We start from the raw sequence: 25531 nt of genomic DNA, 5'->3' as shown, positions 1-25531 counted from the left end.
GGTCCTGCTGTGCTGCAATTCTAGGATTACCACTGTGCAGTCCCTGTCAGCAACAGATTCTAGGATTCTCCTAGTCAAGCAAGTATTGATGCCCCCATTTTACAGATGGTCCCAGTAGAGCTATAGCAGGTCTCTCTGGTTGTGGACTGGCCTTTGTTCATGGGTCTCATCCCTTTCATGGCTGTTATTGAGTGGGATTGAGTGCCCTGTTGTAGGCATGACTCCCAGGACAATAGAACATGTGGGAAGGGCCATTAGCACCCCATGTAGCACCCCCACGAGGACTGCTTCTGCCCCAGAGGGTCTCCTGGCGGCGCCTGGACCACAGTGGTCTCTGCTCCCCCATCTGGGGCCTCCAGGTGGGAGTCGGGTTCTGGTTCTGCCTCTGCTGTAACTCAGGAGTTTCGTGGAGTGTTGACAGTCGGTGACGGGTCCTAGCAGCATCTCTGATGCTGGATTCTGAAGGACATTTACACATTTCTTTGGCATTTTCCAGCTGCTAATTAGCAGCATTCTCATTTCCCTTAATCACGGAGACAAGAAAGCCCACAACAGTTCTTCAATTAGTTCATAGAAAATGTTTCTTTCTTTCCTGTTGATACGCATTCGGGATGCAAGAATGGCTCCTGAGCATGTTCAGCATCCGAGTGTCTCTGGAAGGCAGCGCGGGGCTCCCGTTGGCCATTGTGGAGGTGGTTCTGGCACACGGGGCCCTAAGTTAGGGCTGAGCAGGCTGTGCTTTCTTCTGCTCGAAGCCCCAAGCTCTGCAAGGGGCTTGATTTCAGTCTTGGCTGGCTGGCACACAGGAGTGTTTACCTGATTTAAACTTAGAGTTTCTTTCTTCTCAACAATTCTTCACATTTCAAAATAAGTCCTCCGAGCAGAACCCACGTGCTCACAGGCGTCGGGGAAGCAGCCCACCGCGCCGAGTGCTTCGCACCTTCGCTCGCGCACTCATTCCGCGAAGATCAGCCTGTCGTGTGCCGGGCTGGTCCAGGTGCTGGGGACGTGGCAGGAACAGGTCAGCCACAGGCTCTGCTCTCAGGAGCTCAGGTCTTTCCTCCACCACCTTGGTCCTGTGGCACGTAGCCAGTCATGGTGATGATGGACATCCGAGGAGGTCCATCTGCCTCCTTGAGCTGAGGTGGGCAGTGGGTGGCAGCCAGAGGGCTTGAACTCGTGTGTGTCTTGCTTTTCTGCAGAGAATGACCTGGGGACAGAGGTGCCTGTCCCCAGCCCTGGCCCTGCCGGAAGTCTCAGGGCTGCTGGGGTCCCTGGATGAAGCTTCCTCCAGCGTTCAAGGCAGGACCCTTCCCAGTGGCCATGATTTTCCTGTGATCTGGGTCCTCCCCTTGCTGCCTTGAGGGCATCTAGTTGGGGCGCAGATCCTGACACTCTTGCATGGCGTGGCACAGCCCACCATGTGACATTGGCAGGTGTGCTAAAGGGAATGGAAGTTGATGACTCCAGTGACATTTGGAAATATCTGTAGGGCCTCTACTCTTCTGCAACTGCCACCCATCAAGGGACAAGCCTGAAGCATGATGAGGCCCGGGGGGAGCAGGTGAGGTGATGCAGGCAGAACCTTGGGCCTGGAGGATGCGAGTGGACGTCACAGCTGCAGTCCACTCCGAGCAGAGCTGCCCCTGTCTCCACATCCAGCATCTTAACGAGCAGTAATGCAGTCACCATCTCTGAACTGACGACAGGACTGTCCCCCGGCACAGTATTTGCTGGCTCTCAGGTGGCACTTCCAACACTTGGAAATTAGAATTCATTCTGGGCGTGGATTCCCCACCTCCTCTCCTTGACGCACGTTCCACCGTATGTCGGCAAGAAGTAAGTGGGTTGGAAACCTGGAGAAGCAAGGTGGTGTGACAGACACTCAAAGCCTAGACTTAGGAGTGGGGGCAGGTCCCCACTTTGCCACCAGCTGTCCCCTCACTTCCCCAAGTGCAGTTTCTTTGTCTCCAAAGCCACCCAGGGAGCTCTCCCTTAGGGCCTTGTTCCAGTGGGGGTGAAGTGAGCTGGTGACAGGGCCGACCGGGTCACACGGCCTCTCCGCTCCGTGGACGCCAGCTTGACGCCATCCTCCACTTCTGTCATCCGGTTGGTGGCTGGAGGTCCAGCCTCTGGGAAATCAAGTGGAAGAGGAATTGATTTCCCCAACGCCATTTTATGCCTTTGTTTAAAATGTGCAAAATGGTCTTCTCGAAGGAGAGAAAAAAAGAAAAAGAGAAAGAGCGTCTGTGCGTTCCCCCGCGTGAGTCTGTCAGCAGCCGGTACAACGTGTAATTTCTTCGAGCTGTGAAGGACATGTCAGCTCCTGACGGCAGGAACTTTGCAGGAGGATCAGCTCAGAGCCTCGAATTATGTTCTCAGAGAAAGCCCTCGTTTCTCTCTGTAATTTTTGCATGAGCGCTCCCTGGGAAAGATGTAATAAGCAAGGGGTGCAGGCCTGGTGGCTCAGGAACCCTGCTCGTCAGCCCATGTCTGATACCAGGCTGGGTGGCGATGGCTGCAGTTACATCACCGCCGTCATTGTGGAGCACAAGCGTGATTTCCACTCCGGGATCTTTATTAACCGATTTTACGTCATTGTGGGAAATAGCCTGGGCGCCTCATCTGTGTGGGTGGGCCTGGAGCTCCGGAGTGTGGCAGAGGTGTCAGCCCGGCCAAGCCTGCCAGTTCTCAGTGCCTCCAGCTCACGGCGGGGCCGGGGCCTATCTCGGCCCTGGCCTTTCCCTGCAGCCCCTCTCTTCGCCTGGTCACTGGAGGCACCAGCCCTGGCAGTGGCCGAGGGTGGTAGAAGGGGCCCTGAACTGGAGCTTGGGGCACCTGGGTTCCTCCCCAGTGCTGCTCGTTGAGGGCTGGGCTCCTGTCCTGTATGGCCCTCAGTTTCCCCATATGTATGTTAAAGGGGTTGGATCACAATCAGCACATCCCAAGTAGGTGAGGGTACAAGGGGTTTGCAGACTGTTTTTTTGGTGGGGGTGGGGTTCCAAGTATTAACAGATAGGCTAAAGCACCAGCTTTCTTTACCGTGTGACCAGAGTGGCTCAGCCATGACCTAAATCCTTTCTTTTTGGTGAGGAAGATAGGCCTGAGCTAACATCTGCACCAATCTTCCTCCACTTTATGTGTGGGTCACTGCCACAGCATGGCCGCGCCCAGGATCCGAACCCGTGAACCCTAGGCCACTGAAGCGGAGCATGCGAACTTAATCACTTCTCCACCGGGCTGGCCTCCATGGCCTGAATCTTGATCTAATCAAGACACTTTATTGGGAGGCGAGTCTGCACCAGATGCTAGGCTCAGTCCTGGGGCTGCGGTAGGGGAGAAGACAGCCTGGAGGAGCAGGATGGATGTAAACAATGGTCTGCATCAGGACCAAATGACAGGCAGTGTAACTGCCCTAGGAGAAGCGAGCAGAGGGGGCGAAGGGACCTCACCGGTCTGGGGTGGAGGGAAGGCTTCCCCAAGGAAGGATGCCTAATGGGCCTGCAGGGGGAGCAGGAGCCAGCAGCTGAGGACAGGAGGAAGGAAACCCCAGGGCTGGCAGGCAGGCGCTGGCCCGCTGGGAGGAGCGGAGAGAAGAGTGTGGCAGGAGCATGACGGCGGGGGCGTGAGGTTTGCAGGGAAGTTCGAGCCGTGGGCAGGGCAGGTGGTGCCGGGTTCTCACAGGACGTGTTGGACTGGCTCCCTGGGTGGCCTTTGAAGGGTGTGACCTGGGTGTGACGCGATCTTATTTGGTTGTCTCCTTAAGGTCAGAAACCTGATGTTGTTTCACAGTTTCTTTCCGTTTACCTCCAGTACTGAGCTGTAACTGACACACAGAGCTGTGTAAATGTAAGGTGGACAGCACAGTGATGGGACTGACACATATTGTGAAATAATTACAACAGGTTAGCATCCGTCATCTCACGTAGATTAAAAAAAACGTTTTTTTCCTTGTGTTGAGAACTCTTAGGGTCTGTGCACTTAACAACTGTCAGGTATACCATATAGGATGTGACCTATTGTCACCAGGCTGTACATTACGTCCAGGACTGACTGATCTCATCTCACTCTCTGGAGGTTTGTACGTTTTTACCACCCTCACCTACATTCCCCCACCCCCACCCCTGATCTCTGTAACCGTGGATCTGATCTCTTTCTATGAGTTCGCTTTTTGTTTGGTTTTTTTAGATTCCACATGTAAGCGAGATGATGCAGTGTCTGTCTTTCTCTGTCTGGCTTGTCTCACTCAGCATAATGCCCTCAAGGTCCGTCCATGTTGCAAATGGCCAGATTTTCTTCTTTTCTGTTGCTGAATAATATTCCATTGTATACATATACCACAACTTCTTTACCTGTCAGTGGACACTTGGGTTGCTTCCGTGTCTTGGCTACTGTGAATAATGCTTCGATGAACATGGGGGCACAGATATCTTCGGCATAGTCTTTTCATGTCCTAGGAATATAGTCCCAGAAGTGGAATTGCTGGATCATATAGCAGGGTTTTTTTAATTGGTTTATGTTAGTTTACAATCTTGTGAAATTTCAGTTGTACATTATTGTTTGTCAGTCGTGTTGTAGGTGCAACCCTTCACTCTTTGTGCCCACCCCCCACCCCCCCTTCCCCTAGTAGCCACTAATCTGTTATCTCTGTCTACATGTTTAAATTCCTCATATGAGTGGAGTCGTACAGAGATTGTCCTTCTCTATCTGGCTTACTTCACTTAACGCAATTCCCTCGAGGTCCATCCATCTTGTTCTGAATGGGACGATCTTGTTCTTTTTTATGGCTGAGTAGTATTCCATCGTATATATATACCATATCTTCTTTATCCAATCATCAGTTGATGGGCATTTTAGTTACTCTTGGCTATTGTAAATAATACTGCGATGAACATTAGGGTGCATGGGACTTTTGGAATTGCTGAGTTCCAGCTCTTTGGATAGATACCCAGTAGTGAGATAGCTGGATCATATGGTATTTCTATTTGTAATTTTTTGAGAAATCTCCATACTGTTTTCCATAGTGGCTGCACCAGTTTGCATTCCCACCAGCAGTATATGAGGGTTCCTTTTTTTCCACAACCTCTCCAACATTTGTTATTTTTTGTTTTGGTCATTTTTGCCATTCTAATGGGTGTAAGGTGATATCTTAGTGTAATTTTGATTTGTATTTCCCTGATGATCAGTGATGATGAACATCTTTTCATGTGCCTATTGGCCATCCGTATATCTTCTTTGGAGAAATGTCTGTTCATGTCTTCTGCCCATTTTTTGATCAGCTTGTTTGACGTTTTGTTGTTGAGTTGTGTGAGTTCTTTATATATTATGGAGATTAACCCTTTTTCAGATATATGACTTGCAAATATTTTTTCCCAATTAGTGGGCTGTTTTTTTGTTTCAATCCTGTTTTCCCTTGCCTTGAAGAAGCTCTTTAGTCTGATGACGTCCCATTTGTTTATTCTTTCTATTGTTTCCCTTCTCTGAGAAGACATGGTGTCCGAAAAGATCCTTTTAATACTGATGTCAAAGAGTGTATTGCCTATATTTTCTTCTAGAAGCCTTATGGTTTCAGGTCTCACCTTTAGGTCTTTGATCCATTTTGAGTTTATTTTTGTGAATGGTGAAAAAGAATGGTCAATTTTCATTCTTTTACATGTGGCTGTCCAGTTTTCCCAGCACCATTTGTTGAAGAGACTTTCTTTTCTCCATTGTAGGCCCTCAGCTCCTTTGTCAAAGATAAGCTGTCCATAGATGTGTGGTTTTATTTCTGGGCTTTCAATTCTGTTCCATTGATCTGTGCACCTGTTTTTGTACCAGTACCATGCTGTTTTGATTACTGTAGCTTTGTAGTATGTTTTGAAGTCAGGGATTGTGATGCCTCCCGTTTTGTTCTTTTTTCTCAGGATTGCTTTAGAAATTCGGGGTCTTTTGTTGCCCCATATGAATTTTAGGATTCTTTGTTCTAATTCTGTAAAGAATGTCATTGGGATTCTGATTGGGATGGTGTTGAATCTGTAGATTGCTTTAGGTAGAATGGACATTTTAACTATGTTTATTCTTCCAATCCACGTGCATGGAATGTCTTTCCATCTCTTTATGCTGTCATCCATTTCTTTCAGGAAAGCTTTGTAGTTTTCGTTGTATAGGTCTTTCACTTCCTTAATTAAATTCACCCTGAGGTATTTTATTCTTTTTGTTGCGATTGTGAATGGTATTGTGTTCTTGAGATCTTTTTCTGTTAGTTTATTATTAGAGTATAGAAATGCTACTGATTTACGTTGATTTTATACCCTGCAACTTTGCTGTAGTTGTTGATTATTTCTAGTAGTTTTCCAATGAATTCTTTGGGGTTTTCTATATATAAGATCATGTCGTCTGTAAACAGTGAGAGTTTCACTTCTTCCCTCCCTATTTGGATTCCTTTTATTCCTTTTTCTTGCCTAATTGCTCTCACCAAGACCTCCAGTACTATGTTAAATAAGAGTGGTGATAGAGGGCATCCTTGTCTAGTTCCTGTTTTCAGGGGGATGGCACTCAGTTTTTGCCCATTGAGAATGGTGTTGGCTGTGGGTTTGTCATATATGGCCTTTATTATGTTGAGGTAGTTCCCTTCTATCCCCATTTTGTTCAGAGTTTTTATCATAAATGCCTGTTGGATCTTGTCAAATGCTTTCTCTGCATCTATTGAGATGATCATGTGGTTTTTATTACTCAGTTTGTTGATGTGGTGTATCACGTTGATTGATTTGTGGATGTTGAACCATCCCTGTGTCCCTGATATGAATCCCACCTGATCATGATGTATGATCCCTTTGATGAATTGCTGTATTCGGGTTGCCAAGACTTTGTTGAGAATTTTTGCATCTATGTTCATCAGCGATATTGGCCTGTAGTTCTCCTTTCTCGTGCTGTCCTTGTCAGGCTTTGGTATCAGCGTGATATTGGCCTCGTAAAATGTGTTAGGCAGTGTTCCATCCTCCCTAATTTTTTGGAATAGCTTGAAAAGGATAGGTATTAAATCTTCTCTGAAAATTTTTGAGGAACCTCCATACTGGTGGCCATGGTGGCTCCACCATTTTACCTTCCCACCAACAATGCACCAGGGTTCCGTGTTCTCCGTGTCCTCTCCAACACTTGTTATTTCCTGTCTTTTTGATAACAGCCGGTCTACCAGGTGTGAGGTGATAGCTCATTGTGGTTTTGATTTGCATTTCTCTGATGATTACTTGTCTTGTGCACCTTTTCATGCACCTGTTGGTAATTTGTATATCTTCTTTGGAAAAATATCTGTTCAGGTCCTTTGCCCATTTTTTAATTGGATTATTTGTTTTTGCTGTTGAGTTGTGTGTGTTTTTAATGTATTTTGGGTATTAACCCCTTATCAGATATATGGTTTGCGTATATTTTTTCCCGTTCCGTAGGTTGTCTTTCGTTTCGTTGGCCATTTCCACAGGTTCTTGATGTTGTAATTCTAGCTTTGCAAACACTGAACTGCTCACTGCACACATTGCCCCTGCAAAGTGGATGCGAGACCACGAAGCTGGGGCCAGAGAGAGGGGGAGGCAGCCCGCTGGGTGCACCTGCCAGCTCCATGACGTGCCCCACCTGTCCAGCCTCCCAGACCGCACCCTTGAAATGCACACCCAAGCCACACAAGTTGCCGCAGGTCCATCTTCAGTAGACACCTGTTAAGGACAAATGTCACGTGTGTGAATGGCCGCCCCCTGCAGCAGGAGAGTGGTCATGAAGCAGTTTGTTAGGGGAAAGATTCTTCTGAAGGTGAGATCCCTGGAAGAGGGTGGAGAGAGGAGAAGACTTCAAAAGGCAGATCGTTGGCAGTGAGCGACCGGAAAGCAGTGGCTCCCGTGTGTCCGTTCACTCAGAACGTTTTATGAGGTCTCTACTTCAAACAAGCTGGGGTTGCAGAGATGAGCGAGACTCAAAGAGCTTCCACTGAAGACCACAGGGGCTCTGCGGTGTGTTCCCAGGTTCTGTGAATCTGTGAGCAGACTGGAACTTCTGCGTGAGAGCTCCCTTTGGAAAGCAGCTGTCTCACGCTCTGCTTGCCCCGGAGCTGTGGGATACTCTTCTGTTCCAGGAGCCGCAGGGGCAGGTGCCCTGGACAGGAGATTCAGAATGTGGTTTGAATCCTCCCGCCACCCCCAAGTGGCTGTGTGCCCCAGGCCCCTTTGAGCAGCTTCCATTTTCTTCTCTTTGTAGATTGTACCAAGTTGAAATAAATGCTCTCTGAGATCCACCCCAGCACTAACATTTTGCAACCCAAGCCTGTCCCCTGGCAGTGGGGGCTCATGAAAAGGGGTGGGCAGGGCAGTATTGGGGTTAGGATTTTCCTTGTCTGCTTCAAACCCTGGCCCGCAGGTCTCTGGGAGGTGGCGTCTGTGGGTGCTAGGCTACTGCCATGAGCAGCGGTTTCACCAAGTCCACCTCCGCCCTCGCAGGTGCGCCCTCTGCTCCCGGGCACATCGACCATCATGATCCATGACTTGTGCCTGGCCTTCCCGGCCCCTGCAAAGGCTGCCGTCTACATCTCGGACATCCAGGAGCTGTACGTCCGCGTGGTGGACAAGGTCAGTGCCGGCTTCCTGATATGGCTCCCTCTGCTGATTCGTAGAAACCAGGAAGATGGGCAGCTGTGGGAGATATTTTCCCTGTGTCCTCCGCTTTTTCTCCTGGTTTCTTCGTCTCCCCTCCTTCCAGGTTGCACAAGCTCGTGCTCTCTCTCACTCTGTGGTTCTGTGTGCACGATGCAAGTAACCTGTGAGGCTGGACTTCTTCACTCCACTTGACATCAGTCAAGCTCGGCTGTAAATGCCCCTTGAAGTTGTCCCCATGGTAGCCCTGACTGGGGAGTCCTGTCCTCTAGCTGGTGTGGGTTGCTAACCAGCCAGGTGCACACCTTGCTCAACAGGAATTTTTCTCCCCAGTGTGTATGTTTTCGATTTCAGTGGCAAATCAAGAAAACTCACTGATGCCAAATGCTTTTGCAAAATGAATACATAATGGATCTAGGCTTTTCCTTAATGTAAATAGGGAATTCTTGTTGCTCCCAATACCTGAAGTAACTGCAGCCAGGCCCTCAGGGGGCTGCTGTCAGCTGCCCGTGTTCCTGCGGGAGAGAATGGGGACTGCGTTCTCGTACACAGCCTCAAATGTTCTCCTGTGATCTTATTTCCAAACTGGTAATTTGCGGACCAGACTTCTGTTTCTTCACTAGGCGTTTCTGACTCCCGTTTCCTAAAGTTCTTACTGTGTGTATTATATGCTGCCAGGTGTGAGCTATTCGGCCAGTGCGCACTTAGTGGACTCCGTCTGTGTGCCTGCTACAGTTCTCAGCCGTGGCTTATTTCTCTTAGTAGATTGTTCTTTGAGAGTGAGGAGTGAGGGGCCAGCCCCATGGCCGAGAGGTTAAGTTCACATGCTCCGCTTCTGCGGCCCAGGGTCTCGCTGGTTCGGATCCTGGGTGCGGACACGGCACCGCTGGTGGGGCCACGCTGAGGCAGCGTCCCACGTAGCAGAGCCAGAAGGACCTACAACTAGAATATGCAACTATGTACTGGGGGGCTTTGGGAAGAGGGAGAAAAAAAAGAAGATTGGCAGCAGTTCTTAGCTCAGGTGCCAATCTTTAAAAAAAAAGAGTGATTTATGCATCTAAGCATCCCCAAGGCCCTTGTATACAGTAAGCACTTAATTGACTTTCATTTGTTGATTGGCTGATAGTCTGGAGGTCAACTCAGGTGGCCCCTGCCCGATTCCCAGGGCTAGGGCTCTGAGGTTGGTGATGATTTCTCAGAACGTCGCAGGGGCCATAGGCGATGGCATTGGGCATTCAGAGGCCGCCCCTGAGTCTCTGTCCCCCACGACGTAGGTGGAGATTGGGAAGACGGTCAAGGCGTATGTCCGCGTGCTGGACTTTCACAAGCAGCCTTTCCTGGCCAAGTACTTCGCCTTCATGGACCTGAAGCTCCGGGCAGCTTCCCAGATTGTCACGTTGGTGTGAGTCCTCCCGGGGGTCAGAGGAGGGCGGCCTGGGGACAGAGCCGACTGGTCTGTCCAGGGGGAGGAGTCCCAGTCCTTCCCTCTGTTCCAGGGCCCTCGACGAGACCCTCGACCACTACACTGCTGCGTTCCGTGTCCACGGCGTGGCCATTGGCCAGACCAGTCTCACTGCAACCGTGACAGATAAAGCCGGACAGAGAATCAACTCGGCCCCTCAGCAGATAGAGGTAGAGCTGCCCCTCTTCAGGCCGCACAGGTCGGCCCAGCCCCTCCTGCAGGCACCGGGTCACACAGCCCCTCCTGCAGGCACGGGCAGTGGGGAGGGGCTCTTTTTTGTGATGGGCTGGGAGTTTTAGAGATAGTCCAGGAAGCCACCACAAGAGGCCATATTGAAAGCCCTACAGTGCCCTATAGCGTCCTCTGATTGACAGGGAGCCTTTACTAGTCCCCGGGACCTGGGGGCAGCGCTGGAAGGAGCGGCTGACTTCAGCTCCCTCTGGGACATGGGGGCATCATGCGGCTCAGAGGAGGGGTGCGCCTCATCACATAGCAAGGGAATGGCAGGACATTCTTTAAACCCTCGAAGTGCCAGATGGCAGTGGCCAGCTGGAAGCCGCAGATAGATCTGGGCTCATGTGTGGACACACTTCTTGACAGTCAGTCTGAACTTTAGAACAGGCCCTTAGAAGCAGTGGGCTTCTGGAGCAAACAGCTCCTGCATGAGGAGGCTCTCAGGTCCCCCGGTGTTATCTCAGTGTGTGGCAAGGCTAGCTCATGGTGTCAGGTTTTGACAGGAGCCTCACAGTCTACAGGGGCCAAGGCAGCCTTGGCCAAGAAATCATGCCCAGGTGTATGTTCCCCAGCAGCAGTGAGCTCTGTGGCTCGGCCACACGGGGCCGGTGGTCTTTATGGTAATCTGTGTTCTGAAGCTGGTGGGTGCGAGTGTGCCCCCGGTGGAGGCACCCTTCTTCTCCGGGGCTCAGGAGGCGTTTCTGCCCGTACGCAGCGCAGCCTGGCGGAGACGGGTCCTCGCGCAGGAAGGCGCCGAGTGGCCACTCGCTCACCCATAAGCTCTTCCTCTGCCCCTCCGGGCGGGGCTGGTGGGGCTCAGGAGGAGGAATTGGGGCTCTGCCCTGCCGCAGATATGGGGCATCCTTGCCTCTGTCCCCAAACCACACTTTCCTCCCCTGAAGGGTTTGGAGGGCATTGAAGTAGAGAACTATTCTAGGCAATTTGTCAGGAGAAATTTGGTGAAGGGCCGACCTTCCAAAGAGGAGTTGGGGCAATGTCGGGGCAGTGGACTGGAACTTCTACACGGTCGGGGTCCCCCGGGAACTCGATAGAGCACAGGACCCCACCCGGTTCCGCAGGCCTGCGGTGGGCTGGAGAGAGCATTTCTTGTGGTTCCCAGGTGACATTCACAGACAGCGGACCCCCCCACCAAGAACCACGGATCCTCGGGCCATAGGTGGATTAGATCCTCTGGGGGGCCACTCTGGCTCCCCCAGAGTTGGCCAGGACCCCAGACCCTCACCAGTCACTCTCCATAGAGGAGTGATGTCCACGCACCCTGTTTCTCTCTCCCTGAAAATGTCGGGTGTGAATTATGATGCCCAGCTGTGTGAGCTTGAAACACAACCGTCCCCTTTCTCTCTTGTGTCTCCACCCACAGGTCTTTCCCCCGTTTAGGTTAATACCCAGGAAGGTGACGCTGATCATTGGGGCCATGATGCAGGTAGGAGCCAAAGGCCACATCCTTGCCCCACCCCAATCGCAGCCAGCCATCAGCAATGCTGTCCGCTGCCTGCCCACCTGGGGCGTCAGAAAGGGCTGAGATGGAATGCTCGGGGCGTTTGCGCCCTCGCCCTCTGAGGATGAGCTGGGGCTGGCCGGGGGAGCCGGGGCTGACAGGCACTGCTGTTTCTCCCCATTACAGATCACCTCCGAGGGCGGCCCGCAGCCTCAGTCCAACATCCTCTTCTCCATCAGCAATGAGAGCGTTGCGGAGGTGAGCGGCGCCGGGCTGGTGCGGGGGCTTGCCGTGGGCAATGGCACCGTGTCGGGGATTGTGCAGGCCGTGGACGCCGAGACCGGCAAGCTTGTCATCGTGTCTCAGGTAACGGGCCTGGGCTTCGTTGCAGGTGGTGCCTTCCGAATCCACCCCGGACATGGGCGGTCTGGGGATGGGCGCCCTGGCCAGCTGGCCCCCAGCGACGGGGAAGATGCCCTGTTTACGGGTTTGGGCTCTGCTCCTGAGGACCATACTCTCCCAGGGTCCTGTTTCTGCCCTGAGTCCACCGCCCCTGCTGGGGCAGCCCTGCCAACTGGGGGCACCCAGACCCCTGAGGCTGCTCCTCCCCAGACGGAGTCTCCCCAGCTGCTCCTTAGGGGCCAAGTCACCAGCCCCCGCCCCGGGGACACCCAGTGCACCATGGTGGCAGCGGCTGTGATGGTGGCCTCTGCATGGGGCTCTTTACACTCACCTCCTCTGGTCCTTGGCACCCTCGTGCATTTTGCTGCTGTCCCCGTTGGTAGATGAGGGGCCTAAGGAGCCAGCTGGCGGCCCACAGCCACTGCACAGGGGTTCCGGGACTTGACCCGGGACGGCAGACGGCAGAGCTCTTGGCCGTTTGTTCATTTTGAGCAGAGTGTGGGGTGGTCAGATAGGAGAGAAGGGGTGCTGGTGGCTCTGACACCCTGTGGACTGCAGTGTGTTTCCAGAGGCGTGTGCTGGCTTACCTGCTGTAAGCGTGCATGGTTAGACACCAGTAGTGTTTCAGACCTGGATTTGTATTTCCAAGAGAAAAAGAAAACCTGGGTCATCCACTAATACCTTTTGCCCCACTGGAGGTGCAGTTATCGCCCCAGCCCCTTCTCCCTGGGGAGGGATAGTCCCTAATTGCTTCTCTGGGTCTGCAGAGGTGCTAGAAGGCTGAGTTAGGGGCGTCCTCTCCCCGGGAGCACCTTCCTATCCCACGTTGGTGGCGCTGACTCGAGCAGGTGGGAGCTGGTGTCTCCGAGTCTGGCGGTTTCCCGGCTTCCCGGGGGCGGGGGCGGTACGTCTTTGGGCCTCTGGGAAGCAGGTGGGAGATGGCTTCCGCCTCCTGAGAAGGCTCAGGCGCTGGATTCACCCTGACACCTTTTGCTGGCGGTGACTTGCAGAGCATCTCGGGGGCTGCTTGGTGCTCACAGCTGTGCTGGAAACCTGGGCTCCGGGAAGAGCGTTGTCTTGTGTGTGACCTGACTGTGGACAAGCACCTTTCAGAACCCAGTCGTGCTGTTCCTCATCAGGAACTGGGTCCCCTGAGCTTCCTCTGAGTTCAACTCATCTAAACACAGCACCCGGGGGAGCTGGCGTGGGTGCCGCCCAGAGCAGGGCAGGCTGAGGTGGCCTCTGATGCGACACTGAGCTGGTTGATTTACTCCCTCTCCTGCAGTTTCAGCGTCTCCTAGTTTCCCAGTTAAACCGGAGTTGTTTTGCATTGAGGGGGTGGATGCCCTCATTCTGCCTGTTGATTTTAGAAAGGCAAGAGAGCAGTGAAATGGGAAAGTCTGTCCTGTGGCAAACAGCAGGCTTCAGACAGACCCCCTAGAGAGGGAAACCAAGGATCAATGCCTCGCTTTTCTCGCCAAAGAAAGGACTGTGGCTTTAGGAACTGGCTCATTTTTCTCCTCCTGGGGGCCCAGGTGGCTGAAACAGCAGCTGGCTGGAAATCCGGCGAGAGTGGCGCCCAGCCACGCATTTCCCTCCCGGCCATCACTCCTCTCTGGGGTCTGACCTTGCTGGGCCACCTCCCTGCATCCCCCATCTGGCAGGTTGGGCGAGGAGCTGAGGGAGGGCCCTGGTGCCCCTTGGCAGATGGAGAGGCTGTGCCACCAACTCCGTCTGAAAGGCATCTCCCTGAGCCCAGGGAGGCGGGGGCTCAGCCTGAGGCCCACATGTCCATGAAGGATACATGATTCTGGTCAAAAGCTTCCAGTTCCATCTGTCCAAGAATCAGCACCCATGGCCAAGGGAGGGGCCCGGACTGGCAGGAGGGGACTGAGCAGTGAGAAGGAAGGAAGGGAGTGAATGCTTATTGAGCCTGCTATGTGCCAGGTGTTAGCCCAGGTCACAAGGCACAGGAGTTGGGCTCAGCACGAGCACAAGTAAAAAGGGTTCTAGTAACCTGGATTCAGCATGAGTCAAGAGTACTATGAATAAGCCAATAAAGTTAGTCTTTGGCCAGATTAATAGGAATATAGAGTTCAGAATGAAGGAGGGTATAAAGATCTACTCTCAGACTCTACCTGCCTCCTGCATTCCTCCCTGTACTCTGCGTGGTCAGAGAGGTCGACAAGCTGGATTTGGGGTTGGGAGGGTCTGGAGACCTGTCCTGTGAGGCTCCCCAGCCTAGAGAAGAACAGTGCCCAGTCACTGCCCCCAAGTCCCTGCAGTGCTCGCCCAGAGCATCTGGACCAGACAGGTGTCTATGGGCTCAGAAGACCAGGCTGGGACCCCACAGAGGGACGGGAGGGCAGTGGCCAGATCCACCTGGGGTGAGCCACCCGCAAAGCCAGGCAGCCTTGGGCAGAGAAGCATCATGCTGGATACCCTGTGGGTGCCTTCTGGCCATGTGACTCTGAGCTGGCCTCGGCAGGAGCCTCCCTCCTCCGAAGGGTCCCTCATGGCCCTACCCTGGCCGGCCTGAGCCTGAAGCCCTTTTCCTAGGATCTCGTGGAGGTGGAGGTGCTCCTGCTCCAGGCGGTGAGGATCCGCGCCCCCATCACTCGGATGAGGACGGGGACCCAGGTGAGGCGGGGCCCTCTCCAGCCCCTCCCGTCCGTGCTGTCCCGGCAGCCTCTTGGCAGGTCTGGAACTCTGAGTTCCAGTTCAGGAAGAGCTGGGGAGCCGCTGCTAGGATGCTGTGCCTGCTCCATTCCTCTGCACCTGCTGACCCTGCGTGTCCACGGGGCTCGGTGTCCCCTCCCGGAGGGCCTGCCCTGTGGTCCTGCTCCAGAGCGCAGCGTCTCTGTTGGTCTCCCCCCCTCCCTCATGGCATGAAGCTGCTCTTGTGTTAGCACCTGTCCCCTCCTGGTGCGTGTGGTGCAGCCAGTGAGCGACGCCCGCATCTCCCCACGCCTTGAGCACCCGGCACGGGACGGGAGCGAACATTTGTATGGCGCATCTCTACTGAGTGCTGTCTGCATGTTCATTCATTTGCTGTTCCTAACCACCCCCTGAGGTAGCTGCCAGTGTCTTCTCCATATTGTGGTTGGGGAAATGAACACGAGAAAGCTGAGGCGTCCCCCAGGGCCACACCGGGTCAGTGAGGGAACCGGGAGTCGCCGCAGGCAGCTGGCTCTGCTTCCCTGTGGCTGCGTCACCTCCCCGTGCCCTCTAGTAGGCACTCAGTCAACACGGTTGAAGGAGGCCCTGAGTCCCACCCATGCCTGTCCCACGTGAGCAGGGACCCCCTGCTAGATGGAGAAAGAGGAGCAGAGCAGGGGCCGCGGGCAGGGGCGCTGTGCTGCCAGGGGCTGCCGGACTCCCAGAGCTCCAGGGGTCTCTTCAGGAATGGGGACTCTCGGCCACAGTGGACCCAGCTCACAGCCCAGGAAGGACAGCGTGGGGAGGGCAGACCCAGCCCGCGGCCCGAGGAGGACAGGGTGGGGAGGGGCTGCTTCTGTCTTTGATCATTTCCTCTTTCATGAACATTCTGCACCTGTGCCGTGCCATCTCTATCAGGGAAGAACTGGGCACAGGTCCCATTGCCTGGAGGAGACAGGAACGTCCTCGGGCAGTGGAGAGGCAGTGCGGGTTGTGCCCCAGGGTGTGGGGGGCACTTTGGCAGTGGGACCCTGGTGGTCATGGGATCTGGCCTCTCCCCCACAGATGCCCGTTTACGTCACTGGGATCACCAACAACCAGAACCCTTTCTCCTTTGGCAATGCCGTGCCAGGCCTGACCTTCCACTGGTCAGTCACCAAGCGGGACATCCTGGACATCCGGGGGCGGCACCATGAGGTAAGCCCCCACCCAGAGCCCCCACCCTCCATCCCAGGCCAGCATCTCTGCTCAAGGTCTGCACCTTGACGCCCAGGCTGGTCCTGGTCCCTTTCTGCCCCTCTCGAGGCTCATCGGGACACTCTGGCACTTTTGTGACTTCCCTGCAAGGCCTTATCCATGGACAGTGGGGGACGCTGGGGCGGGGCAGGCATGGGCATGAGGTGTCTTAGAGGCTGCCTGAAGCTGCTCTAGTGAAGGATGAATACCTACCCCCTACCCAGTGGTGCCAGGCTCCTGTCCCCAGTGCCGGGGGCTTCCCCAGACTGCTCCCGTGGTACATGGGCAGTGTGACCTATTCACAGGCACCCCATAACAGGGCGTCTCCGCGAGGAACCACTGCAAGCCTGGTGTCCCTTTTAGTGTTTCATAACCCACCTCTGTACACTAAAGGCTCTGAGAAGTCCTCCGTAGAATGCTGGCTCATGTGGGTTGGCCCAGCGTTTTCTACGTGCACCTGTGAACATCGTGAAACTAGGGGACGGATGGCATGCTGCCTTGTGCTGGGGGGACCAGGCTACCCGCCCCAGGGTGACAGGCCCTGAGCGGGGCAGGGAGGCAGCAGCCTTTGAGGTCAGGCAGGCGGCTGTCAGGGAGTCAGGGGCTCCTGCTGGGCTCTGCACTTCGGAGGGTGCGGGGCCCTGGGGCTCTCCCTGAAGAGTGTTGGTCTGTCCCAGGCGTCACTCCGGCTCCCGTCACAGTACAACTTTGCCATGAACGTGCACGGCCGGGTGAAAGGCCGGACCGGGCTGAGAGTGGTGGTCAAGGCCCTGGACCCAGCGGCTGGGCAGCTGCACGGCCTCGCCAGAGAACTCTCTGATGAGATCCAAGTCCAGGTAAGGGACAGGTGTGCAGAAGCCACCGTCAGAGGGGGAGTGCCCAGCGGCTGTGTGGGCACACTGCGGGTGGCATGAGGCTGGGCCCTGCGCCAGCACTCGCTCTGCGGGGTCTGGCCGGGCGTATGAGGTGCTCTGCAGCTCATAGATGGGCCGATGGGGCCTCACAGAGGAGGGACATTTCGGGATGGTGGGGTCGGCCGGAGGGCCAGGCGGAGGGAATGGCATGTGCAGAGTCCTGGAGGTCCGAAATAGCTTGACGTGTTCCAAAACAGCAGATTATTCTGAGCTTGGCGTCTGGGAGGCCTTCATGGGAGGAAGAGACTAGAAGATCCTGTGAGCTGGGCGTTCGTTTGTCTGTTTATCTCACAAACACTCGGAGCGCTCGCCGGAGGCTGCCCACCTGGGGCTCCTGCGAAGCCTGCGGAGCAGGGGCTGCGGGCGCTGCTGCTTGACGATGAGCCTGCAGCCCGGGAGGTGGAGCGCCCCTCTGCAGGGCCTGGCGAGTGGGCAGGGGACCCTGAAAGGCCTTGAGGGCTGTGCCGTGTGGAGGTCTGGGAGACGCAGTGGCCCGTCGATTCACAGATGGAAGCTGAGCCTCAGAGATGGAGGGGGCTGCTCCGAGCCAAGTGGGCCCAGAGCCCAACCGTCCTCCTCCCACCCAGGGCTGGCCCCGGCCCTCTTCTTCCTTCCCCTACCTCCCTGGCCCCGGGCCCCTCTGTAAGACCGGGAGGTAGCAAGTTGCCTCTGAAGAGCATTTCTAGCCTCAAGGGCCCCATCTGCTAATGTGGGACTCAGTGACCCCCAGGACTCCCCAAATGGCAAAGAAAAGTGAAAGTGGCTCCTAGATACCATGAGAAGAGAAACGGGTCCCAGCCCCTCTTCAAGAAGAGAGAAACCATTCCTACCGCAGGCACGTGCCCAATCGGGGAGAAAGAAGCAGGTTTTCAGAGAAAGAAGAGCCTATTTACCACCCTTCTCACCCCTGCCTGCACACGCACGTGCACACGCCTGCACACACACACAGACGTACACACACACATAAACAGAAATACATGTTCTTCTGGGTAAAAATAAAAGTAACTAAGTTCTAGAACGTCTCGTGGAAGTGAAGACAGGGTTTTGCAGCTTCCAAATTCTGTGGCCTCAGCTGGGTCACGTAACATCCCTGTGCCTCAGCTTCCCTAGCCGACAGCAGAAGGAGCTTGAGTACATCAGAAACTTAGAAAAGCGGGATCCAGCCCACAGATGTTTTTTATTTGGTTCACTCAGTGCCTTGGAACAATTTTTATTTGTTGCCAACATTTAAAAATAGGAAGACTTTGTATAAAAATCCGATATGTTGCTTATCCTGAAGACATGGCATGTTGCCACATGGCAGAATCAGCAGGAGATGAGGAGCACCTCCCCTTCATGAGAGCTGTTCCCTCTGGTTAGCCACAGGCCCCACCACTCCCTGCTGTCTCTCTGACAGCGAGGCCGAATATCAGTTGCCCTTTGCCGTGATGCTTGCGCTGTTGCTTTTCTGACAGTTAACAAGAAAGTAAGGTATCTCTGTACCTTCAGCTCCATCTAAAGAAGGACAACAAGGAATACATGTTTAAGGAAAACAGGAGGAGACGTTTGTACGTGGATTTCCTGCACAGTACATGTGTCCAAGATGAAATTAATGAGGCTGCTTCACTCCGATGCCACCTGCCTGGCAGAAGGACTCCCCTGACGCCAGAACCCCGTCGTTTGTCAGTCACCATTTAGAAAGTGCTGGCACTCCCAGTGTGTCACAAATCCCACAGCTCTTGGAGACAGGCATGGCAAGGGTTACTAATTTTAGACCCATTTTACAGATGAGGAAATCCAGGGTTAAATCTATGCTCAGAACACATCAGTGCTGGGAGGGAGGGGAGTTGGGCCCGTCTCCTCCTGGAAAATCACCGTCAGTTCAGACGGTTTTAGACACAGGCCCTTAGGAGCATCCAGCTGGTCCGACCAGATCAGAAGCCAGTGGGGAGCTCAAAGCTGCACTCGGCATCCAGGCTCGAGGGTCCTCAGAGAAGGGGACTTTGAAGGGTGACAGACACTTGAAGATGCACACAGAGAGGGGTCTGGAGTTCTGGGGTAGGGGCTGTGGCGGGTGCTCTGAAGCTATCGAGGGCCTCGGGGCCCCTGGGGAGCGACAGGATCAGATTGTGTCTGACATTGTCAGGTTGTGCTCTGCTGGCCTGAGCCCGCCGAGGCCCCACACACGCTCTGTGCAGATCTGTGAAGAGTGCGGCAGGACGGGGAGCGAGATCAGGGCCCAGCAGCGGAGGGGTCTTGTTCTGAGACGGTCACAGGGAGGGGCTGGGTGTCGTGCTGAGGGAAGGGGGATTTAGATGGAAGCTTCTCCAGCCTCAGTCCTGGCGGAGTCACAGCTGAGCAGACCCTGGGCCCTGGGGGTCCGTGTGCTGCCTTCCATGCGCACGTCCCGGCAAATGAAGTTTCCTCCCGGGAACAGTGGGGAGGCCTGTGCTTCCAGGCTCCTCGAGGCAGCCCCGTCAGGGCGCACATGCTCGGCCTGCCTGCTTCTCCTCGTCGCACCCTTGGCCTCTCCTGGCTTAGCCCTCACCGTCACGCCCCAGCCACCTCGCAGGTGCTTGCAAAGCGTTCCTCATCCCTGGACCCCTCAGCTCTCACTGCTGGGAGAGAAGCAGAGTCCTCGACAGGGTTCCAGTGCGTCCCAGGAAGTAAGATGTGCCCTCTGTTCCAGGTGTATGAAAAGCTGCTGCTGCTGAACCCCGAAATAGAAGCAGAACAAATATTAATGTCGCCCAACTCCTTTCTAAGGCTTCAGACAAACAGGTACGTGATTCTGCGCTTGTCAGCAGGCCTGTGAACGGTGCTCCATTCAGCGACTCATTTGTCAAAGTTGTCAGCAGCTGGGGGACGCTTCCAGCAAACTGTGCATCTTTCTCAGTGTTGTGTTTGAAACAGGGGCAGCCTCTGCCTTCCTCCTCCCCTCGCCGTGGACTTCCCTTGCTCTTCTGCCTCCCTTCTCCCCGGGGGTCCCTCCTCTCTTCCCCGGAGCCTAGAAAGCTTTAATGCCTGCTACTGAAATCCAGTGCTTCAAAGGGGGAAAGTACCACCTTGAAAGCGTTAAACTTTCAACCCCCGTGTGTCTTTAAGACCTGCTGCTCAAAGCGTAGTCCGAGTCCAGCCGTGTGGGCATCACCTAGGGGCAGGTTGAAATGCACATCTCAGACCCCGGCCGGACCTGCAGAATGAGAATCTACGCTTGAACAGGGTCCCCGGGCGAGGGGGCTGCACGCTTGCGTCCCAGAAGCGGTTTTAAAGCATGTCTGCAGACATGACGCCTGCCTCGGATTCAGAGGGAGGGCCTGGCAGGTGGTGACTTCGTGTGAACTGCAGCTGCCAAGTGGGGGCTGCAAGAACTGTAGGAGCACGGACATGTTCCATCACACACACACGCTGTTCGCTCAGCCTGAGGTGTCTCAGCACCAGGCTCTGTGTTGGGCTCTGGAACAGAGATGGACGACACCTGGTGCCCTGGAAGGTCTGGTGGGGAAGAGAGGAGGACAGCGTGAGAAAGGCTGTAATGAAACGAGGTGTGACGTTCAAGCTGTAGCCCAAAGAAGGGCCTTGCATCCGAGGATTCAGGGGAGCATGTCACAGGTGGAGATGCTTGAGCTGGGTCTTAAAGGATGCATAGGAGTTCTGCAGGTTAGAGGAGGGGGCTGAGGAGGGGAGAAAGTTGAGGCAGAGGCAGTGACGTTTGCTTAAAGTCGTCTGAGGAGGGTCTGCAGGGCTGGGGCACAAAGAGAGAGGTGAGGGGGCAGTCCTGGGAGCTAGAGGCCTCTGCTTCCCATTTATTATATTAATGATATGCAGAAGGGCCGAAAACGTGGCCTAATTTGCCTTCCACCCAGTGCATCCTGGCAGTATTTTACAAACTTCTTTCTGAGCAACTTGCCCGTTCTTGTGCTGTTAGCAGCCCTTGGAAATAGGACAGGGCAGGGCCATTGCTCCACTTTCACAGCTGAGGAAACCGGGATGGACAGAGGGGACGCCACATGCCTGCGGCTCATGGCTGTTTGCAGGCCCTGGAACTGCCTTAGCTTCTGTCCCCTCGGAGCCCCCTCCTCTCTCTACCATGCCAGGCTGCCTTATCTAGTCAAGTGAGAACAACTTGCCTCAGAGATGCCCTTCTGCAGGAAATGTCCCTTGGGACTCAGCCCTCACGTCCTTCCCTGCGACCAGCGTGGTGGGCGCTGCTGCCCTTGGAACCACTGGTTTCCAAATGCGGTTTCCTGCTGGTGACCCACAAGGCTGCAGACAGGCTGCCCGCACGTGGTCCTGATGCACAGCAGGGCCAAGATGGGGCCTTTCTCTTCTCCCAGGAGCAGCTGGGAGCCCCAGACCCCCGGGTCCCCTCGCCGCGAGACACTCCTGCCGCCACTCTCTGTAAAAACGCATCTGTTTTGTTTTCCAAAGGGATGGCGCAGCCACTCTGAGCTACCGTGTCCTGGACGGGCCTGAGAAGGTTGCCCTCGTGCACATTGATGAGAAAGGCTTCCTGGTGTCGGGGTCTGCGATTGGCACGTCCACAATTGAAGTGACTGCCCAAGAGCCTTTCGGGGCCAACCAAACCATTATCGTTGCTGTGAAGGTAGGATCCTAATTTCTCTCCTCTTCGGAGTAATGAAATCCATAGTGCCCAGGTAGTATTTTTCCCCTCATGGGTGTAAGAGTGAATATATACACCTTCCAGCTGAGAAATTGTGTGTCAGAATTTAAGAATAACTCGGGGACGAAGGTCATAGGTAAGAGGCCACAGCATTTTCTGGCTGTCAGAGCCGAGATTCTTGGAGATTACTGATTGAAATGACCTCATTTCATAGATGGGGAAACTGAGGCCCAGCAAGGTCTGTGCTTTGCTGGAACTGGCACCCCAGTGTCTGACCAGCCAGCCGGGGCCTGGAACATGGTAGGTGCCCGAAAGCATTGAAGGCATGTGCTCGATACCTGACCCGGAAATCATGATGTGACACACATGGCAGCCTGGAGTCGGGTGACCCATTTTACAGGCGTGAAGCAACTCCGAGTGGGAGTGACCCCCTCGAGGTCACCGTGATTGGGAGTCAGAGTCTGGGTTCTTACCCACATTGGCCCGGCTTGGGTTTGTGTCCTCGGGCCACATCCCAGTGCTCCCCGTGTCCCTCTGCACCCTGTGCTGCTTCGTGACAGGGACTTTCTCCTTGAGCACCTTGGGTTGGCTCCTGGGGTTCATCCTGATCAGAATTTTCTTTCCGTGTGTCATCGTAGCCACTTTCTGAATCCTGATAACAGAGAGAATACATGACCACCTTCATGTTCAGATGTTGCCAGTCACAGGCCTATTCCCTTAACTAACGTCTCTTTGTCTCAAGCTGGGCGCCTGGCAGGGAGCCCTCCACCCTAGTTCTTGAGTAAGTGAAAGCGACGGCTCATCCTGTTTGTTCCAGGCACCAGCTGTGTCCCTGTCACTGCAGCGCTGAACTTTGTCAGGGAAATTAGGTCTTTGGGGGCTGGCTTTTTTGGCCAGAATAGATTTTACTGGAGTCAGGGAACTGAGGCTGATCTTCGTGGAGTTCAGGCCCGTGGGCTCCAGGAACCCATTGTCCCCTCCTTTTCCCGTCTCTCCTTTCCCCGGAGCTCCTGCGGGCGTGCAGTGGCCCCCAGTTAGTGCTGCCTCTGTGATCCAGGGCGTCGTTCCTGCTTTACATGCCCAGAGGGCCAGGTGCTCCAGTGAATCTGGACAGGCCACCCTGCAGGGACTTCTGCGACGTGAATAGTGGTGTAATTCTTCAAAGTCATGGGTGTGGACTCTGGCGGGTTGAGTGGGCTCACTATGTAGGGGGTGGGAACCTTGTCACGAGGTTACCATGCTCTGGGGAGCGAGGCCTTTCCTTGTTCCATGACCCCAGGTTGGGCCAGCACTCAGTCCTTCCTGGGATGGGGACTGGCCAGGGCTAGTGTCTCCTCCCCGGGAGGGTTTTCGGGGAGGCTGGTTCCCGGCACAGCCATCACCATACCTGCTCCTTGTCCTGTAGGTGTCCCCTGTCTCTTACCTGAGGATCTCCATGAGCCCCGCCCTGCACACCCGGAACAGGGAGGCCCTGGCAGCCCTGCCTCTGGGAATGACCGTGACCTTCACCGTGCACTTCCACGACAACTCTGGAGACATCTTCCACGCTCACAATTCTGTCCTCAACTTTGCAACAAACAGGTAGGATGTGGGTGACGCTCATTTCTCACCTGGGCGTCTCGGTCGTACCGGGTTTAATTCACGGAGGGTGACCGATGGCGACCCAGGGAGCCTAATGCAGTGAAAGAAGAGTTTTGTCACTCAATTTCCAAGAGGAGGAGACGTGCCACACTCATAGGGCCACAGGGGGACGCACCAGGCTCGGTGTGGAGGTGGGAGTCGGGAAGCACGGCCGAGAGTGTTTATTACTCTAGGATAGGAAACTGGTGGGAACATCCCCCACTGGGCAGGAAGCGAAACCTGGATGCCGGGATTTGTGGTCGGAGGATCTGTAATAGGACTTTGTGCACCTGTGAAAGCTGGACTGCGGGGAGATACAAACCACCCTGTCTGTCCCTGTGGTCAGTAACACAGATCGTTGGTTACACACTCCACAAAGCTGATCAGGGAGGCACACACCTTCCAGTATTCCCTGAACGTCTGCTGTATGCAGGCCCTGCAGCATGACATCTTGCTGACTCCTCACTGTAGCCCATTTGTATAGGCCCAGAGAGGTCAAGCCACTTGTCCAGGGCCACAGAGCCAGAAAGTGGGGTTTGAATGCCAGGTCCCGTTGGATCCAAGTGCAAGCTCTTTTTGGCTGAGTCTTTTGAAATACCGCTGCAGCCTCGGGCCTAACGTGAGGAGAGAGGGGGCGGGCTCCAGAGCCAGGGAGAGAGCCGTGGCCTCAGTCTGGGCCTGCTGAAACTTCTGAGTCGGCTGGAGCAGTGGTTCTCAAAGTGTGGTCCCAGGCCAGCATCATCCACATCGCCTGGGAACTCTTAGAAATGCACATTCACAGGGCCCAAGAATGTAACAACAAGGCCTGCAGGTGATTCTGCAGGTGGAGAACCATGCCCAGGGGGCTGCAGAGTGGGCTCAGAGCAGGCGGGAGAAGCCTCAGACCAGGAGGGAGGGGAGGCCTTGGGGAGAGGCCCCAGAGAGGCCCCCCGGGCAGAAGGGTGAGCCCAGTGCTGGTGACCACTGCACCGTGGCCTCCCCACGGGCCCTGCAACAGATGTGTCCCCTACTGCTGAACACGCCAGGGCCGGCGCTAGGAGTGGGGCGTGCGGAAGAACCAGGGTGTGGAGGCGGACCGGGTTCAAGCCTGGCTCTGCCCTTGGTGGGCCTGTGAGCTTGGGAAGGCGGGTCACCTCTCCAGACCCCTGGTCTCCACACAGTCCCATGAGGACCGTGGCCTCGCCCCAGGGCCATCAACTGAGGCCGGGGTCGGAGGGCCTCTGGCAAAGTGTGGAGCTCTGTGCATGCAGTCTGGGCCGTCCGTCCACCTGGGACGTAGGCGGCCCTGGAGGAAGTGGAGCCAGGTCGTCCCGGCCCCTCAGTTACCCCGCAGAAGTCTCGCCAGCCCTTTGTGCTCGGAGCATCTCTCTCCAAGAGACAGTCAGGGCTCAGGGGTCAGAAGGCGTGGCAGCAGGAAGTGATGAAGTCGGGGACCCAGCCCTCACCCCCCGTCCAAGCCTTCCCACCGGACGACACTGGCCGACGTGGCCTGAGTCTCACTGGCTGCCAGATGCCCGTCCAAGCACGTCCAGCTACCGGCCTGGGGTAGTGCTCATGGCGGATGAGGGAGTGGGCAGGGGCTCCAGTGCTCACTCAGGTTACACAGCAGAGGGCAGCTCCTGCCTCCCCAGGACGTCCTCATGCCTGCGGGGAAGGGCTGGAGAGCGCTTTGCAGGCCACTTTCCTCTCTGGGCCTCTGTTTTTCCTGCTGCAATGCGGGGATGGCAGGGCAGCCATTCCTGCTGAGGACCGCGGGCTCCTCCCGGGTGATAAGATGAGTCAGACCGGTGCAGCTGCTCAGTAAACGGGAGCTGAGTGACGTCTGGGGTCGAAGTCCATGAAAAGCGTCACCCAGCAGAGGACTCACGCTGTGTCTCTCCTTCGGGAGTTGGAGGCCCTCTGCCGAGACTGAGCCCGCGTCTCCCTCCTGTGCCTAGAGATGAGTTTGTGCAAATCGGGAAGGGCACCGCCAACAACACCTGCGTCGTCCGCACCGTCGGCGTGGGCCTGACCCTGCTCAGCGCGTGGGACACGGAGCACGCGGGCCTCTCCGACTTCGTCCCATTGCCCGTCCTACAGGCCATCTCCCCGGAGCTGGCCGGAGCGGTGGTGGTGGGGGATGTCCTCTGTCTGGCCGCTGTTCTCGTCAGCCTGGAAGGTAAGAGGGAGCCTGGCCAAGGGAGCCCTTTGAGTCTAAGCTGTGGGTGCTGAGACCGTGAGGGCACACGGTGAGCGCTCAGGACGGGAGTGGGGAACAGCTCAGCTCCCTGTCCCCCAAGGGAGGTGTGCAAGTAGACGTGGATGACGTTCTCGAGCAGGAGCTGGAAAACT

At 55.3% G+C, this 25531-nt stretch overlaps 1 protein-coding gene across 1 annotated transcript in view; it reads left to right on the top strand.

Annotated features, from left to right (window-relative positions):
• The window catches only part of NUP210 (nucleoporin 210), a 108599-nt gene that overhangs the window by 71405 nt on the left and 11663 nt on the right, over window positions 1-25531 (top strand). The window contains exons 22-33 of the mRNA XM_046682915.1: window positions 8460-8588; window positions 9887-10014; window positions 10109-10244; window positions 11690-11752; window positions 11954-12133; window positions 14729-14809; window positions 15893-16024; window positions 16741-16899; window positions 19646-19737; window positions 21388-21562; window positions 22986-23161; window positions 25138-25358. Coding sequence (XP_046538871.1) covers window positions 8460-8588; window positions 9887-10014; window positions 10109-10244; window positions 11690-11752; window positions 11954-12133; window positions 14729-14809; window positions 15893-16024; window positions 16741-16899; window positions 19646-19737; window positions 21388-21562; window positions 22986-23161; window positions 25138-25358 — 1672 coding nt within the window. The remainder of the gene's footprint in view (window positions 1-8459; window positions 8589-9886; window positions 10015-10108; window positions 10245-11689; window positions 11753-11953; window positions 12134-14728; window positions 14810-15892; window positions 16025-16740; window positions 16900-19645; window positions 19738-21387; window positions 21563-22985; window positions 23162-25137; window positions 25359-25531) is intronic.

This window comes from Equus quagga, chromosome 1 (genome assembly GCF_021613505.1).
Source record: "Equus quagga isolate Etosha38 chromosome 1, UCLA_HA_Equagga_1.0, whole genome shotgun sequence".
NCBI classification, from domain to species: domain Eukaryota; kingdom Metazoa; phylum Chordata; class Mammalia; order Perissodactyla; family Equidae; genus Equus; species Equus quagga.
This window is presented reverse-complemented; position numbering and strand designations above follow the sequence as displayed.